At 53.6% G+C, this 18,496-nt stretch overlaps 1 protein-coding gene across 5 annotated transcripts in view; it reads left to right on the top strand.

Annotated features, from left to right (window-relative positions):
- The window catches only part of LOC144487924 (ubiquitin carboxyl-terminal hydrolase 2-like), a 59,333-nt gene that overhangs the window by 25,858 nt on the left and 14,979 nt on the right, over positions 1–18,496 (top strand). For all 5 annotated transcript variants that reach the window (XR_013496480.1, XM_078205976.1, XM_078205977.1 and 2 more), the window contains exons 3-7: positions 1,886–2,733; positions 11,351–11,410; positions 13,391–13,514; positions 16,453–16,564; positions 17,827–17,964. Coding sequence is in view for 4 of the 5 variants with exons in the window: in XM_078205976.1 (XP_078062102.1) it covers positions 1,942–2,733; positions 11,351–11,410; positions 13,391–13,514; positions 16,453–16,564; positions 17,827–17,964 (1,226 nt within the window). In the remaining variant the exon portion in view is untranslated. The remainder of the gene's footprint in view (positions 1–1,885; positions 2,734–11,350; positions 11,411–13,390; positions 13,515–16,452; positions 16,565–17,826; positions 17,965–18,496) is intronic.

The raw sequence follows: 18,496 nt of genomic DNA, 5'->3' as shown, positions 1-18,496 counted from the left end.
GTTAATCCAACTCCCTCACACTGTCACTCAGTAACCCCTCTCCCCCAACACCCTGTGTTACTGACTGTATCTCTACTGATGTTGATCCAGATCCCTCACACTGTCACTCAGTAACCCCTCTCCCTGCATCCTGTGTAACTGTCTGTATCTCTACTGATGTTAATCCAGCTCCCTCACACTGTCACTCAGTAACCCCTCTCCCACAGCACCCTGTGTTACTGACTGTATCTCTACTGAGGTTAATCCAGATCCCTCACACTGTCACTCAGTAACCCCTCTCCCCAGCACCCTGTGTTACTGTCTGTATCTCTACTGATGTGAATCCAGATCCCTCACACTGTCACTCAGTAACCCCTCTCCCACAGCACCCTGTGTTATTGACTGTATCTCAACTGATGTTAATCCAGCTCCCTCACACTGTCACTCAGTAACACCTCTCCCTCAGCACCCTGTGTTACTGACTGTATCTTTACTGATGTTAATCCAGCTCCCTCACACTGTCACTCAGTAACCGTTCTCCCTCAGCACCCTGTGTTACTGACTGTATCTCACCTGATGTGAATCCAGATCCCTCACACTGTCACTCAGTAACCCCTCTCCCCCAACACCCTGTGTTACTGACTGTATCTCTACTGATGTTAATCCAGCTCCCTCACACTGTCACTCAGTAACCCCTCTCCCCCAACACCCTGTGTTACTGTCTGTATCTCTACTGATGTTAATCCAGTTCCCTCCCACTGTCACTCAGTAACCCCTCTCCCTCAGCACCCTGTATTACTGACTGTATCTCACCTGATGTTAATCCAGTTCCCTCACACTGTCACTCAGTAACCCCTCTCCCACAACACCCTGTGTTACTGACTGTATCTCGACTGATGTTAATCCAGCTCCCTCACACTGTCACTCAGTAACCCCTCTCTCCAGCACCCTGTGTTACTGACTGTATCTCTACTGATGTTAATCCAGCTCCCTCACACTGTCACTCAGTAACCCCTCTCCCCCAGCACCTTGTGTTACTGACTGTATCTCTACTGATGTTAATCCAGCTCCCTCACACAGTCACTCAGTAACCCCTCTCCCCCAGCACCCTGTGTTACTGACTGTTTCTCTCCTGATGTTAATCCAGCTCCCTCACACTGTCACTCAGTAACCCCTCTCTCCCAGCACCCTGTGTTACTGTCTGTATCTCTACTGGTGTTAATCCAGATCCCTCACACTGTCACTCAGTAACCCCTCTCCCCCAGCACCCTGTGTTACTGACTGTATCTCTACTGATGTTAATCCAGCTCCCACACACTGTCACTCAGTAACCCCTCTCTCCCAGCACCCTGTGTTACTGACTGTATCTCTACTGGTGTTAATCCAGATCCCTCACACTGTCACTCAGTAACCCCTCTCCCTGCATCCTGTGTTACTGACTGTATCTCTACTGGTGTTAATCCAGATCCCTCACACTGTCACTCAGTAACCCCTCTCCCTGCATCCTGTGTTACTGACTGTATCTCTAATGATGTTAATCCAGTTCCCTCACACTGTCACTCAGTAACCCCTCTCCCCCAGCACCCTGTGTTACTGACTGTATCTCAACTGATGTTAATCCAGTTCCCTCACACTGTCACTCAGTAACCCCTCTCCCCCAGCACCCTGTGTTACTGACTGTATCTCTACTGATGTTAATCCAGCTCCCTCACACTGTCACTCAGTAACCCCTATCCCCCAGCACCCTGTGTTACTGACTGTATCTCTACTGATGTTAATCCAGTTCCCTCACCCTGTCACTCAGTATCCCCTCTCCCCCAGCACCCTGTGTTACTGACTGTATCTGTATTGATGTTAATCCAGCTCTGTGCCACTCATTGTGTCTCTTTCACCGTTCTTTCCACAGGAATCTTGCTATCATCCCTCGGAGCCTCCCACCACCCTCTTTCCTCGTGATGAGACATGCCTCAGCCCTACTCCCTTCGCAGCCCCTACGTAGGGCCCCCGATACCAGGCTCCACCACCCCGAAGGCCACTCGCCGTTCGCTGGCTGGCTCAGGAGCGGGCAGTCCGAGGGCGCCAAGCCAGGAGCGGCTGTCGGGGGGACGGGCTGCGGGAGCACGCCCCGCCGCCTATCAACCGCCCTCTTCCTCCTCCCGGGCCAGGGCCCTCCCTCCCGGACCAGGGCCGCTCGACGAGAGGGGCAGGAAGCTGGAGGTCAAGGGGAGGACAGGCCGCGTCAGCCGGGATTCAGTGGTGGTTCCCAGCCCAGGTGCCAAGCGCACTCCCCTGCGGGCTGACCACTCCCTCAGCATTAGCACCCCGTCTGCCATCTCCTCCACCTCCTCCTCCTCCTCCTCCTCGCCTCCCTCCCGGCGGAAGGCCAGCCTTGCGCGGGTGGGGCCCCCCTCCCAGCAGGCCGACCCCTGCGCCGACCTGCACGAGCCGCAGGAGTGCCTGCGGAGGCTGAGCGCCGCCCGGCTGCGGCGCTCCCCCTCCCTGGGCCGTGTGCCCTCCGGCCCCGAGCCCGCCCCAGCCCCGGCCCCTGCCCTCAAGCGCAGCTCCTCGTTGCGGGGGCTGCACCAGGACACCCTGGAGGCGCAGCCCGGGGGAGGGGTGTCCCTACGGCCCGTGCAGCTGGACATCCTGCCGGGCCCCTCCAGGCACCAGGGAGGTACCACGACAGCGACACAGAGCCGGGATGAGCAAAACACACTCCTCCAGGACCACCAGCAACAGCAGCGCCGGCTGAAGGTGAGATGGCGGGGAGGGGGGATGGTATCTCTTTGCCTCTCCCCACAGCTCGTACAACCCGGAGTGTGTCCACCTTTGTCTCCGTCTGGAATCGCGCTTGGGTTACCCCTCAAAGAAACTCACCACTTATCACCTCCCCACCTCTTTCCAGCCACTTTAGTTCCCTCCTCCACCACTCAGTTCCCTCCTTCATACCCTAACCAGCCCCAGCACTCTGCTCCACCTTTGCAGTCCTCTCCATCTACCCTCCTCCCCTATCCCTCGCCCCTTCCCTCCTCTTGTTAGAACCTTGGATCAGAAACCCAAGCTGGCTTCTGAAGCCCCAACAATTTTTCTATTTTGGTATAAATGTGACGAAAGAATACTTCCAGCAATGATTTCACTGACAAAGTAGAGATCTTTTATAGCAAAACAAACTATTTAATAACATAGTTTAAATGTAATTCTAACAAATGGCGCAACTTAACTATTTACAGTTGAACAATATATAAATATGAGAAGGAAACAACTTTAGAAACTAGAATCAGGAGGAGGCCATTCAGCCCTTCGAGCCTGTTCTGCCATTCATTTTGATCATGGCTGATCATCGAATTCAATATCCTGATGTGCCACCTCCGCCCCCACCCCCCCCAGCCCCTTCCCCCCCTATCCCTTGATCCCTTTCACTCCAAGAACTATATCTAATTTCTTCTTGAAATCAGATGACATTTTAGCCTCAACTACATGCTGTGAATTCCACACATTCACCACCCTCTGGGTGAAGAAATTTCTCCTCGCCTCAGTTCTAAAAGGTTTACCCCTTATCCTCAAACTATGACCCCTTGTTCTGCTCTCCCCCACCATTGGGAACATTCTTTTCGAATATACCCTGTCTAATCCAGTCAGAATTTTATAAGTTTCTATGAGATCCTCACTCACTCTTCTAAACTCCAGATATAATCCTAACCGACTTAAGTCTCTCCTCATGTGACAGATCTGCCATCCCAGGAATCAGCCTAGTAAACCTTTGCTGTATTCCCTCTATAGCAAGGACATCCTTCCTCAAATAAAGACAACAAAACTGCATGCAATACTCCAGGTGGGGCCTCACCAACTATGCAATTATACTCACTCTGTACAATTGCAGCAAAACATCTGTATCCCTATACTCAAATCCTCTCGCTATGAAGGCCAACATACCACTTGCCTTCTTTACTGCCTGCTGTACCTGCGTGCTTACTTTCAACGACTGATGCACGAGGACACCAAGGTCTACTTTCCTACTTATCACTGTTTCAGTTCCAAATAAGCACATTTCCTCTTACTTAAATGCCACTTTAAATACAGTTAGCAACCATAAATATACTTGCTATATAATGAGTGTAAGCAATGAGGAGAGTGATCACAGGACAAGTTGTTTGCGATTAACAGTTTTGTCTCGGATGTTCGAGTATTCTACCTAATATTTGGATCTTGAATCATACATAAACCAATTATTTAACAATTGAAGTTTTCAGAGGGAAAACGAGTTTCAGAGAAGCTTGCAGAACTCTGTTTTTGAACAATTCCCAGCTGGAACTGAAAGCTGTTTCTCCCAGTAACCACATAATCACATGACCCTGTCAACCTAAACCCATGTTCCATTCCTTTAATCAAAAATCCCAGAGGAGCTTCTTTGTGGAAACAAAAGTCCATTAGCTCTAAGAAAATGCTACATGACTAAAATGAGTAATTATCCTGCTTTCCCAGCATCTGAGCTGTATTTCTACCAGACATGCCGCCTACCTGTAGAATAAAGCTGAATTTTAAACTGTCCCCTTAAACATAAAGAATCAAATTTGCAGTACTATTATCACACCCCCCCATCTACTTCCCCCACCGCTTAACTTTGCCTGAGCCCTAACCACTGCCTTTCCCTCCTCTCCACCTCTCCCACATGCCTTCTTCCGGGATCTCTGCCACCCTCTGCTCAGTGTGACTGAGTCTTTGATCCTGCCCTTGCTGGCTGGCTACGTGATTGATCCTCTTAACTGCAGCAGGGATTATCAGCTGCAAGCTGCTGACAGCACACTCCCCGTCTGCCCGCTCCCCGGGGCTCCTACACCCACCACTGATCAGCCGATGACAGGTACTGTCGACGGGTCAGCGTGCTGGGTGGGTCGAGTTTGTCTCTTCGCTGGCAAGCGGCTGATTGGCCATGGGGCTCCTCATAGTTGCAGACAAGGTAGGATAGAAAGGAATAAGGCTTGAACTTTGTCAGATTAAGTCGTGCTAATTTCTCGCTGGTTCTCTGTTTCTCCTTTGTCTCCTCCTCTCTCTCCCACTTCCTTCCTTTTTCTTCATTTCTGTCTCTCTGTTTCTACCCCGCAACTCACTCATCCTCTCTTTTCCTCCGTCTTTCTACCTATCTCTCTGTTTGGCTTTCTCCCCCTCTTAGACAGTCTGTCTCTTCCCCCTCCCCCACCCCTCCTGCCCCCTCCCTCCCTTCCTGTCGCTCTGTCCATCTCTGTGCCCCGCTGCGCCCTCTCGCACGCACGCTCTCTCTCCCACGTGCGCTCTCTCCCTCTTGGGCGCTCGGCTCTCCTGCGTGCTCTGTCTCTCCCGCGTGCTCACTCTCTCTCCTGTGGGCTCTCTCTCTCTCCCGTGCGCTCCCTTTCTCTCCGGCGCGCTCTCTTTCTCTCCGGCGCACTCTCTTTCACTCCCGCACGCTCTCTCTCTCCCGTGCGCTCTCTCTCTCCCGCGCTCGCACTCTCTCACTCGCACTCACACTCTCTTCCGCGTTCACACTCTCTCTTTCCCACGCTCACACTCCCACGCTCGCAATCTCTCTCTCCCACGCTCGCAATCTCTCTCTCCCACGCTCGCACTCACTCTCTCTCCCGCGCTCGCACTCACTCACTCTCCTGCGCTCGCACTCTCTCTCCCACGCTAGCACTCTCTCTCTCCCGTGCTCACACTCTCCCGCGCTCACACTCTCTCTCCCGCGCTCGCACTCTCTCTCCCGCGCTCGCACTCTCTCTCCCGCGCTCGCACTCTCTCTCCCGCGCTCGCACTCTCTCTCCCGCGCTCGCACTCTCCCTCTTTCGTGCTCTCCCATCCCCTCTCGGTCCCTCTCTCTCTTGGTTCCTCTCTCACACCCCCTCCCTCGGTCCCCCCCTGCCTTGGTCCCCCCCTCCCTCGGTCCCCCCCTCCCTCGGTCCCCCCCTGCCTTGGTCCCCCCCTCCCTCGGTCCCCCCCTCCCTCGGTCCCCCCCTCCCTCGGTCCCCCCCTCCCTCGGTCCCCCCCTCCCTCGGTCCCCCCCTCCCTCGGTCCCCCCTCCCTCGGTCCCCCCCTCACTCGGTCCCCCCTCCCTCGGTCCCCCCCTCCCTCGGTCCACCCCTCCCTGGTCCCCCCTTCCCTCGGTCCCCCCCTCCCTCGGTCCCCCCTTCCCTCGGTCCCCCCCTCTCTCGGTCCCCCCCCTCCCTCGGTCCCCCCCTCCCTCTCTGTTCCCTCCTCCCTCTCTGTTCCCCCCTCCCTCTCTGTTCCCCCCTCCCTCTCTGTTCCCCCCTCCCTCTCTGTTCCCCCCTCCCTCTCTGTTCCCCCCTCCCTCTCTGTTCCCCCCTCCCTCTCTGTTCCCCCCTCCCTCTCTGTTTCCCCCCTCCCTCTCTGTTCCCCCCTCCCTCTCTGTTCCCCCCTCCCTCTCTGTTCCCCCCTCCCTCTCTGTTCCCCCCTCCCTCTCTGTTCCCCCCTCCCTCTCTGTTCCCCCCTCCCTCTCTGTTCCCCCCTCCCTCTCTGTTCCCCCCTCCCTCTCTGTTCCCCCCTCCCTCTCTGTTCCCCCCTCCCTCTCTGTTCCCCCCTCCCTCTCTGTTTCCCCCCTCCCTCTCTGTTCCCCCCTCCCTCTCTGTTCCCCCCTCCCTCTCTGTTCCCCCCTCCCTCTCTGTTCCCCCCTCCCTCTCTGTTCCCCCCTCCCTCTCTGTTCCCCCCTCCCTCTCTGTTCCCCCCTCCCTCTCTGTTCCCCCCTCCCTCTCTGTTCCCCCCTCCCTCTCTGTTCCCCCCTCCCTCTCTGTTCCCCCCTCCCTCTCTGTTCCCCCCTCCCTCTCTGTTCCCCCCTCCCTCTCTGTTCCCCCCTCCCTCTCTGTTCCCCCCTCCCTCTCTGTTCCCCCCTCCCTCTCTGTTCCCCCCTCCCTCTCTGTTCCCCCCTCCCTCTCTGTTCCCCCCTCCCTCTCTGTTCCCCCCTCCCTCTCTGTTCCCCCCTCCCTCTCTGTTCCCCCCTCCCTCTCTGTTCCCCCCTCCCTCTCTGTTCCCCCCTCCCTCTCTGTTCCCCCCTCCCTCTCTGTTCCCCCCTCCCTCTCTGTTCCCCCCTCCCTCTCTGTTCCCCCCTCCCTCTCTGTTCCCCCCTCCCTCTCTGTTCCCCCCTCCCTCTCGCTTCCCCCCTCCCTCTCGCTTCCCCCCTCCCTCTCTTCCCCCCTCCCTCTCTTCCCCCTTCCCTCTCTTCCCCCTTCCCTCTCTTCCCTTCTCCCCTCTCTTCCCTTCTCCCTCTCTCTCTCCTTCTAGCACACCAACACACACACACACACACACACTCTCCCATTCTCTCCTTTTGTCTCTCAGTGCCTCTGGGTTGAAACTATCTCTGTGATTAGCAGATTCTTGGACCTATAATTATCCTGATCCATTCTGCTGATCCCCTGCCCAGGATTCACTGTGTGCACAACTACATCAGCAGATCATTGGCAGTTGCAGGCATACACACACACACACACACACACACACACACACACACACACACACACACACACACACACACCTTGACACAGACACACATACACTGACGGACCGACCATAACTCACGCACACACACTTACATTCCTACAGAGGTCATTCTGTAACATCCACCAGCCCCTACAACCCTCCCTATCTCTGTAACCTCCTCCAGCCCCTACAACCCTCCCTATCTCTGTAACCTCCTCCAGCCCCTACAACCCTCCCTATCTCTGTAACCTCCTCCAGCCCCTACAACAATCCCTATCTCTGTGACCTCCTGTGTACTATAACCCTCACTACTTCTGTAACCGCCTCCAGCCCCTACAACACTCCCGATGTAACCTCCTACAGCCCTCCCTATTTTTGTAAACTCTTGCAGCCCCTACAACCCTCCCTATCTCTGTAACCTCCTCCAGCCTCTGCAACACTTCCTATCTTTGTAACCTTCTGCAGCCCCAGAGCTCTCCCTATCTCTGTAATCTCTTCCAGCCCCTACAGCCATCCCTGTCTCTGTAATCTTCTCCAGCCCTTCCAACACTCCCTATCTCTGTAGCCTTGCAGCCCTTCAGCCCTCTCTATCTCCATAACCTCTTCCAGCCCCTACAACCCATCCTATCTCTGTAACCTCCTCCATCCCCAACAACACTCCCTATCTCTGTAACCTCCTCCATCCCCAACAACACTCCCTATCGCTGTAACCCCCTCCAGCCCCAACAACCCACCCTATCTCTGTAACCTCCTCCAGCCCCTACACCCCTCCCTATCTCTGTAACCTCCTCCAGCCCCGACAACCCTCCCTATCTCTGTAACCTCCTCCATCCCCAACAACACTCCCTATCTCTGTAACCTCCTCCAGCCCCTACACCCCTCCCTATCTCTGTAACCTCCTCCAGCCCCTACAACCCTCCCTATCTCTGTAACCTCCTCCAGCCCCTACACCCCTCCCTATCTCTGTAACCTCCTCCAGCCCCTACAACACTCCCTATCACTGTAACCTCCTCCAGCTCCTACAACCCTCCCTATCTCTGTAACCTCCTCCAGCTCCTACAACCCTCCCTATCTCTGTAACCTCCTCGAGCCCCTATAACCCACCCTATCTCTGTAACCCCCACCAGCCCCTATAACCCACCCTATCTCTGTACCCCCCACCAGTTCTACAATCTCTGAGATCTCTGTGCTCCTCCAATTCTGGCTTCTCCCCCCACCACCTGAGTCCCAGCACTCCACCATTGATGGCCGAGCCATCAGCTGCCTAGGGGCCTAAGCTCTGGAATTCCTTCCCTAAAAATCTCTGTCTCTTTCTCCCCCTCTCCCCCATCACCCTCTCTTTCTATCACTATCTCCCTCTTTGTCTATTTCCCCCACCTTACTCTCTGTCTCTCTATCTCTCTCACTGCTTCTCTCTCTCTCGCCCCCGATCTCTCTTACCCTTCTCTCTCACCACATTTCACTCTCTGCCAGCTCTCTCTCTCTCACACTCTCACCCGCTTTCTATCACACTTTTTCTCCCCCCACCCTCTCTCCCCCCTCTCTCCCCACCCTCACTTCCCCACCCTCTCTCCCCACCCTCTCTTCCTCACCCTCTCTTCCTCACCCTCTCTTCCCCACCCTCTCTCCCCCACCCTCTCAGTCCCACCCTCTCAGTCCCACCCTCTCTCCCCCACCCTCTCAGTCCCACCCTCTCAGTCCCACCCTCTCAGTCCCACCCTCTCAGTCCCACCCTCTCAGTCCCACCCTCTCAGTCCCACCCTCTCAGTCCCACCCTCTCAGTCCCACCCTCTCTCCCCCACCCTCTCTCCCCCACCCTCTCTCCCCCACCCTCTCTCCCCCACCCTCTCTCCCCCACCCTCTCTCCCCCACCCTCTCTCCCCCACCCTCTCTCCCCCACCCTCTCTCCCCCACCCTCTCTCCCCCACCCTCTCTCCCCCACCCTCTCTCCCCCACCCTCTCTCCCCCACCCTCTCTCCCCCACCCTCTCTCCCCCACCCTCTCTCCCCCACCCTCTCTCCCCCACCCTCTCTCCCCCACCCTCTCTCCCCCACCCTCTCAGTCCCACCCTCTCAGTCCCACCCTCTCAGTCCCACCCTCTCAGTCCCACCCTCTCAGTCCCACCCTCTCAGTCCCACCCTCTCAGTCCCACCCTCTCAGTCCCACCCTCTCTCCCCCACCCTCTCTCCCCCACCCTCTCTCCCCCACCCTCTCTCCCCCACCCTCTCTCCCCCACCCTCTCTCCCCCACCCTCTCTCCCCCACCCTCTCTCCCCCACCCTCTCTCCCCCACCCTTTGTCCCGGCACCCTCTCAGTCCCACCCTCTCTCCCCACCCTCGCTGCCCACCCTCTCTCCCCCACCCTCTCTTCCCCACCCTCTCTTCCCCACCCTTTCTCCCGCCACCCTTTCTCCCGCCACCCTCTCTCCCCACCCTCTCTGCCCCACCCTCTCTCCCTCCTCCCTCACTCCCTCCTCCCTCACACCCATTTCAATACACCTCGCTCTTGCTCTCTCTCACACTCGCTCTCCCTCCCCCGCTCTCCCTCCCCCGCTCTCCCTCCCCCGCTCTCCCTCCCCCGCTCTCCCTCCCCCGCTCTCCCTCCCCCGCTCTCCCTCCCCCGCTCTCCCTCCCCCGCTCTCCCTCCCCCGCTCTCCCTCCCCCGCTCTCCCTCCCCCGCTCTCCCTCCCCCGCTCTCCCTCCCCCGCTCTCCCTCAGCTGTTCAATCTCCTCCTCCTTTGCGATTCACCGTATAACCTCCCTGTTTCACTGAGCTTTTGGTCATCTGTCCCAGCTATCTCTTTATGGAAAATGGTGTTGTATTTTGATATTGCTCTTCTGAAGCACCTTGGATCATTTTTCCGACGTAAAATTAGTTTTTCTCCCCCCACCCTCTCTCCCCCCTCTCTCCCCACCCTCACTTCCCCACCCTCTCTCCCCACCCTCTCTTCCTCACCCTCTCTCCCCCACCCTCTCTCCCCCACCCTCTCTCCCCCACCCTCTCTCCCCCACCCTCTCTCCCCCACCCTCTCTCCCCCACCCTCTCTCCCCCACCCTCTCTCCCCCACCCTCTCTCCCCCACCCTCTCTCCCCCACCCTCTCTCCCCCACCCTCTCTCCCCCACCCTCTCTCGCCCACCCTCTCTCCCCCACCCTCTCTCCCCACCCTCTCTCCCCCACCCTCTCTGTCCCACCCTCTCTGTCCCACCCTCTCTGTCCCACCCTCTCTGTCCCACCCTCTCTGTCCCACCCTCTCTGTCCCACCCTCTCTGTCCCACCCTCTCTGTCCCACCCTCTCTGTCCCACCCTCTCTGTCCCACCCTCTCTGTCCCACCCTCTCTGTCCCACCCTCTCTGTCCCACCCTCTCTGTCCCACCCTCTCTGTCCCACCCTCTCTGTCCCACCCTCTCTGTCCCACCCTCTCTGTCCCACCCTCTCTGTCCCACCCTCTCAGTCCCACCCTCTCAGTCCCACCCTCTCAGTCCCACCCTCTCAGTCCCACCCTCTCAGTCCCACCCTCTCTCCCCCACCCTCTCTCCCCCACCCTCTCTCCCCCTTTATTGTTGGCAATAAATAACTTGTCTTTTTATTCACCAATATTCATGTCAAAGCTTTTATGCTTGCACTCATCAGGACACAAGTGGAAAACAACAATTTATACTGCATGGGAGGAGAGTGCTTGGCAATTAACTGTCAGTCACCATCAACTGGTACGTTCTTCATGGCAACGTCTCTAGCAATCAGAGACCATTATCTAATCAGCATTCCCTTCTCACGCAGTATTGGTATTCTTGCAATGTATTCTTCCCAATGTATTGGTATTCTTGCAAAGTGTCCTGGTGAGTGCAAGATGACATGTCCCTTGTTTAAGCAATAACTTGACCTTCTTATTTTACACTTACATTCTAGAAACAAGAGACTCTAACAATCGGGACAGGACTGGTTGGACTTCGGAACCTGGGCAATACGGTAAGGCAATCGGTGTGCGGAGTGGGACGTGGAGATCTCTTTGGGGCTAGGTGTCCACACTCCACGTTAGTGGGCGTCGGTGGCTGTTCATGCATCCTTCTCTGCCAAAGACAATAGGAGCCTAGGGCTATATTATTAGCTGCACTCATAGAATCATAGAAACCCTACAGTGCAGAAGGAGGCCATTCGGCCCATCGAGTCTGCACCGACCACAATCCCACCCAGGCCCTACCCCCACATATTTACCCGCTAATCCCACTAACCTACGTATCACAGGACTCTAAGGGGCAATTTTTAACCTGGCCAATCAACCTAACCCGCACATCTTTGGACTGTGGGAGGAAACCGGAGCACCCGGAGGAAACCCACGCAGACACGAGGAGAATGTGCAAACTCCACACAGACAGTGACCCAAGCCTGGAATCGAACCCGGGACCCTGGAGCTGTGAAGCAGCAGTGCTAACCACTGTGCTACCGTGCCGCCCCGGAGGGTCAGTACTGAGGGCGTCCTGCACACACACACACGAGCAGAAACATGCCGAGGCACACGAACTGAGGAAAAGAGTTTAAATGATATGGAGTGACCCCCAACCCTTTTTAAATTACACTTCCAGCTGGTGTATTGTGTCCATTTCACAACACCACACTTTGGGAAGCACATGAGAGAAAAGATTGACTGGAATATTCCCTGGGATAAGTTTCTGACCATCTCTCGGAGGGACTGGTGAAACTGGGGATCTTAACCTCCAATCAGAAGGAAATTCTAGGCTAGGATGGAAAATAATTACTCCTCAATGCTTCAATGAACAAAGTCCGGGGATAGGAACTTGAAATGCTGTGTCTGATCGTGGAGGAAAGAGCGGGTCCCACACCACCATTATCATCCCTGGGGATATCCTGTCCCACCGGCAGGGCAGACCCAGCAGAGGTGGCAGTGGATGGCACAGTGGTATACAGTCAGGAGGGAGTTGCCCCTGGAAGTCCTCAAAGCATCACCGGACCCCCATAAAGTATCGTGGTATCAAGTCAAACATGGGCAAGGAAGCTGATTGCTGGTTACCATGTATCGTCCCCCCTCAGCTGATGAATCAGTATTCCTCCATGTTGAACACCACTTAGAGGAAGCACTGAGGGTGGCAGGGGTTAAAAAATGTACTCTGGATAGATGGGCTTCACTGCGTATCACCATGTTCTGTCTCTCCTGATTTGTCCCAAACCTCTCCCAGTGATGTTTTTTCTCTCATTGTTGTTTCGAAAACCTTCCCCAAAAGCTGACCAGCCTGCAGTTACTGGGTATTTCTTGCTACCTTTTCCTGAATAAAGATGTCACCTGTACCACGCCTCAATCCTCCGGCACCTCCCATCAATCTGCAGCCTTTGTCCTTCAAGAGATGGCACGGTGACACAGTGGTTAGCACTGCTGCCTCGCAGCACCGGGGACCTGGGTTCAATTCCAGCCTTGGGTGACTGTCTGTGTGAAGTTTGCACATTCTCCCCTTGTCTGCGTGGGTTTCCTCCAGATGCTCGGGTTTCCTCCCACAGTCCAAAGATGTGCGGGTTAGGTGGATTGGCCAGGTTAAATGCGTTGGGTTGCAGGGATGGGGCAGCGTGGGTGAGCCTGGGTAAGATACTCTTTCGGAGAGTCGCTGCAGACTTGATCGGCCGAATGGCCTCCTTCTGCATTGTAGGGATTCTATTGGATAGATGGTCGAGGTCACAGGTTTTGAAGGCGCTGTCCAAGGAGCCTCGGTGAGTTCCCGTCCATCGATGATGTCGGGAATGAATGTTTCAGGTGATGGAGAGGGTGCCGCTTTGTCTTGGACAATTTCAGGCTTCTTGAGTGTTGTTGGAGCTGCATTCATCCAGGGAAGTGAGTCAGCATCCTCAAAGTCACACACACTAAGAACTGTAGTACAGAAGAGAATGTAGCAGCTGTGAATATTTGCCTGTTCTGACTGGTATTTGAACTTAATTTCTCAGTGTTTTATGAATGCAATTCTTCAGTGCCTCAGCCACACACAAGGACTCCGGGACTATTGCATCCACAGGGAATATCAACTGGAAGGAAATGGATATGGGAAGAAGCGGTGTGAGCTTATGGATGGTAGGAATATTGCTCAGCCAATATTTAGTATTGAGAATAACAGTCCTGTGTATGATATAGAGAATATCAACCCCCGTGTATATTATAGAGAATCGCAGCCCCTGTGTATATTATAGAGAATAGCAGCCCCTGTGTATATTATAGAGAATATCAACCCCCGTGTATATTATAGAGAATCGCAGCCCCTGTGTATATTATAGAGAATAGCAGCCCCTGTGTATATTATAGAGAATAGCAGCCCCTGTGTATATTATAGAGAATATCAACCCCCGTGTATATTATAGAGAATCGCAGCCCCTGTGTATATTATAGAGAATAGCAGCCCCTGTGTATATTATAGAGAATAGCAGCCCCTGTGTATATTATAGAGAATCGCAGCCCCTGTGTATATTATAGAGAATAGCAGCCCCTGTGTATATTATAGAGAATCGCAGCCCCTGTGTATATTATAGAGAATAGCAGCCCCTGTGTATATTATAGAGAATAGCAGCCCCTGTGTATATTATAGAGAATCGCAGCCCCTGTGTATATTATAGAGAATAGCAGCCCCTGTGTATATTATAGAGAATAGCAGCCCCTGTGTATATTATAGAGAATAGCAGCCCCTGTGTATATTATAGAGAATCGCAGCCCCTGTGTATATTATAGAGAATAGCAGCCCCTGTGTATATTATAGAGAATAGCAGCCCCTGTGTATATTATAGAGAATAGCAGCCCCTGTGTATATTATAGAGAATAGCAGCCCCTGTGTATATTATAGAGAATAGCAGCCCCTGTGTATATTATAGAGAATAGCAGCCCCTGTGTATATTATAGAGAATAGCAGCCCCTGTGTATATCATAGAGAATAGCAGCCCCTGTGTATATTATAGAGAATAGCAGCCCCTGTGTATATTATAGAGAATAGCAGCCCCTGTGTATATTATAGAGAATAGCAGTCCCTGTGTATATTATAGAGAATAGCAGCCCCTGTGTATATTATAGAGAATAGCAGCCCGTGTGTATATTATAGAGAATAGCAGCCCCTGTGTATATTATAGAGAATAGCAGCCCCTGTGTATATTATGCAGATTAGCAGTCCCTTTGTATATTATAGGGAATAACAGTACCCGTGTACATTATAGAGAATAGCTCTTTGTAGTTTCTTGCGGTCTTGGGCAGAGCAGGAGCCAAACCAAGCTGTGATACATCCAGAAAGAATGCTTTCTATGGTGCATCTGTAAAGGTTGGTGAGAGTCGTAGCCTCCTGAGAAAATAGAGGCATTGGTGGGGCTTTCTTAACTATAGCATCGGCGTGGAGGGACCAGGACAGGTTGTTGGTGATCTGGGCACATAGAAACTTGAAGCTCTCGACCATTTGCACTTTGTCCTGTTGATGTAGACAGGGGCATGTTCTCCTTTGCGCTTCCTGAAGCTGGTCACTATCTCCTTCATTTTACTGACATTGAGGGAGAGATTATTTTCACCGTACCAGTTCAGCAGATTCTCTATCTCATTCCTGTACTTTGTCTCATCATTATTTGAGATCCGACCCACTACAGTGGTGTCATCAGCAAACATGAAAATGTTTGGACAATTTCAGGCTTCTTGAGTGTTGTTGGAGCTGCATTCATCCAGGGAAGTGAGGGAATTTGGCTCCACAGCCATACATTTACAAGGTGTACAGTAAGGGGCTGAGGACACAGACTTGCGGGACACCGGCATTGAGGATAATTGTGGAGGAGGTGTTGTTGCCTGAACTGATTGCGGTCTGTGGGTTAGGAAGTCTAGGATCTAGGTCTATTATAGAGAATAGCAGCCAGATTGTATATTATAGAGAATACTGGAGTGGAAAGCTTTTTGAGTGCATTACTCTGATGTTAGTTAATTTGCTTTCATTTTCTCTCCCTCCCACATTTTTTCATTCTTTGTTTATTTCAAATTTGTTTAAATGTCTCTCCCCCTTACCTCTTCTCTGTCACCCACTCTGTCACCCACTCTCTGTCCCCCTTTCTCTGTCCCCCTTTCTCTGTCCCCCTTTCTCTGTCCCCCTTTCTCTGTCCCCCTTTCTCTGTCCCCCTTTCTCTGTCCCCCTTTCTCTGTCCCCCTTTCTCTGTCCCCCTTTCTCTGTCCCCCTTTCTCTGTCCCCCTTTCCCTGTCCCCCTTTCTCTGTCCCCCTTTCTCTGTCCCCCTTTCTCTGTCCCCCTTTCTCTGTCCCCCTTTCTCTGTCAACCTCTCTCTGTCACACACTCTCTGCCTTCCTCTCTCTGCCTCCCTCTCTCTCTGCTTCCCTCTCCCTGCCTCCCCCTCTGTGACTCCCTCTCTCTACTTCCCTCTCTCTGTCACCCTCTTTCTCTCTCCCTCTCTCTCCCTCTCTCATTTTCCCTCTCTCGGTTTTCCCTCTCTTGGTTTTCCTTCTCTCGGTTTTCCCTCGCTCATTTTTCCCCCTCTCGTTCTCCCTCTCTCGTTCTCCCTCTCTCGTTCTCCCTCTCTCGTTCTCCCTCTCTCGTTCTCCCTCTCTCGTTCTCCCTCTCTCGTTCTCCCTCTCTCGTTCTCCCTCTCTCGTTCTCCCTCTCTCGTTTTCCCTCTCTCGTTCTCCCTCTCTCGTTCTCCCTCTCTCGTTCTCCCTCTCTCGTTCTCCCTCTCTCGTTCTCCCTCTCTTGTTTTCCCTCTCTCTGTCTCCCTCTCTCTGTCTCCCTCTCTCTGTCTCCCTCTCTCTATCTCAACCTATGTCTCTCCTGTGCCCACTCTCTGTGTCACCCTCGCCCGCTCTCTGTGAATCTCTCTTGTGCTCCCTCTCTCTCTATTTGACGGTCTCTGTCTCTAAATCTTACTTTTCACTGTATCTCTCTTTCTCTCTCTGTCTATCTGTCCTTCTTTCTCTTTCTGGTTCCATTCCTCTTTCTCATTCCCTCACTGTGTCCCTATCTGTCTCTGTCTCTCACTCTCCCTGCCACAGCCTTTGCCAATGTGATATCAGCTCTCTGGGACCCCTCCAGTTCCGGCTGTGTCAATCCCATCCAATTCCAGCAAAAATTCCAGAAGTTCGTGCCGCACTTTGCGGGCTACAGGTGAGTCTTGACACTCTATGTTGCTGTTTCTGTTGCGGACTGCCTACCCACAGAACCCCACACCCTCAGGCCCATAGGTCTTTCTGCCACTCAGATTGCTGGATCTCTTAAAGATTTGTTCACTGACTCCCACCGTCACCCCCACATTTTCCCTCTACCCCTTGTTCGTGTTTTACTCTCACTCCTCTCCCCCGAGTGTTTCTGCACTCTTGCCTTCCTCTCAAAATGTCCAGCTAGTTCAAAATGTGCCCTCAACACTGTTCCTGGTATTCCTGGTGGGGGCGGGGGGGGCTGTGCTGGAGCAGGAAAATCCGTGTCCTCTGGTTCCCAATTGAACTTCACTCAACCACATTCTCAGGCAGCGCATTCCGGTTCTTTCCATTGACGACGGCGTATTCATGCTTTTCCTCATGTCTTCATTGCTTCCTCTGTGTACTGTCAACCTCAATCCTTCCACAGTGGGAACACTCTCTAATCTGTCCAGGACACTCATGATTTTTTTCTGCTTCATTCATGGGATGTAGGCGTCACTGACTAGGCCAGCATTTATAGCCCATCCGTAATTGCCTCTTGAGAAGGTGGGGGTGAGCTGCCTTCTTGAACCGTCTGCAGTCCCTGAGGTGTAGGTACAGCCACAGTGCTGTTAGGGAGGGAGTTCCCGGATTTTGACCCAGTGACAGTGAAGGAACGGTGATATAGTTCCATGTCAGGATGGTGAGTGACTTGGAGGGGAACCTCCAGGTGCTGGTGTTCCCAGGTATCTGCTGCTCTTGTCCTTCTAGATGGTAGTGGTTGTGGGTTTGCTCCCTAACGAGTCCTGGTGAGTTGCTGCAGTGCACCTTGCGGATGGTAGACACGGCTTCGACTGTGTGTCAGTGTTAGAGGGAGTGGACATTTGAGGAAGGGGTGCCAATCAAGCGGGGCTGCTTTGTCCTGGCACCCAGTTCAGAGTTGTGTCCTTTACTTTAAATGCTCTCTCCCTGTTTTTTCTACCAGAATTAATCCCTTCACATTTCTCTCCCATCTTTTCTGCGACCTCTTCTCGCTGTCCTCCCACCCTGGTGGGAATATCCCGAGCCTTGTGGGTTCCAGGCAATGTTGAAGTCTGGATGACCTGAGGCAACACTCACTCAGCCGTTCCTCTTTGAAACAAGGCCAAGCGCAACATTTAACACTGTCATGCTTTGGTTCCTTGCTCCATGGATTGATGTTGTGTGGAGACTCCCGCGTCGTTACCCTCCCTCACTCTCTCTCACCCTCAGCCAGCAGGATGCTCAGGAATTTCTCCGCTTCCTGATGGACCGGCTCCACATCGAGATTAACCGGAAAACACGGAAGACTCCAAACATCATGTCGCTCTCCAGGGCCCGGGTTTCTTCTGACAACATGGACCGATTGCGGTAGGCACAGATTCTCTCCCTCTATTATCTGTCTCTCTCACTCGCTTCATCCGCATCCCTCTACCTCACTCTCTATCTTCCCCCCTTCCATCACTGCCTGTCTCCATCTAGCTTACCCTCAGTTATTTGCTCTCTGTCTCTCCCTCTCCCTGTCTCTCTCTTTCTCTCTCTCTCTCTCTTTCTCTCTCAGTCTCTTTCTGTCTCTCTCTCTCTCTCTCTCTCTTTTTGTCTCTCTCCCTCTCTCTCCCTCTCTCTCTTTCTCTCTGTCTCTTTCTGAGTCTCTCTCTCTGTCTCTCTCTCTCTCTATCTGTTTCTCTGTCTTTCTCTCCCGCAATCTGTTTCTCTGTCTCTCTCTTTCTCTCTCTCTCTTTGTCTCTCTCTCTCTTTCTCTCTCAGTCTCTTTCTGTGTCTCTCTCTCTGTCTCTCTCTCTCTCTCTTTCTCTCTATCTGTTTCTCTGTCTTTCTCTCCCGCAATCTGTTTCCTTGTCTCTCTATGTCTCTCCTGGTCTCACCATCTCCCTGTCTCTCTATG

This window comes from Mustelus asterias, unplaced genomic scaffold, assembly GCF_964213995.1.
Source record: "Mustelus asterias unplaced genomic scaffold, sMusAst1.hap1.1 HAP1_SCAFFOLD_1135, whole genome shotgun sequence".
NCBI lineage: Eukaryota > Metazoa > Chordata > Chondrichthyes > Carcharhiniformes > Triakidae > Mustelus > Mustelus asterias.
The sequence above is the reverse complement of the archived record's forward strand: the minus strand, read 5'-3'. Positions and strand labels throughout refer to the sequence as shown.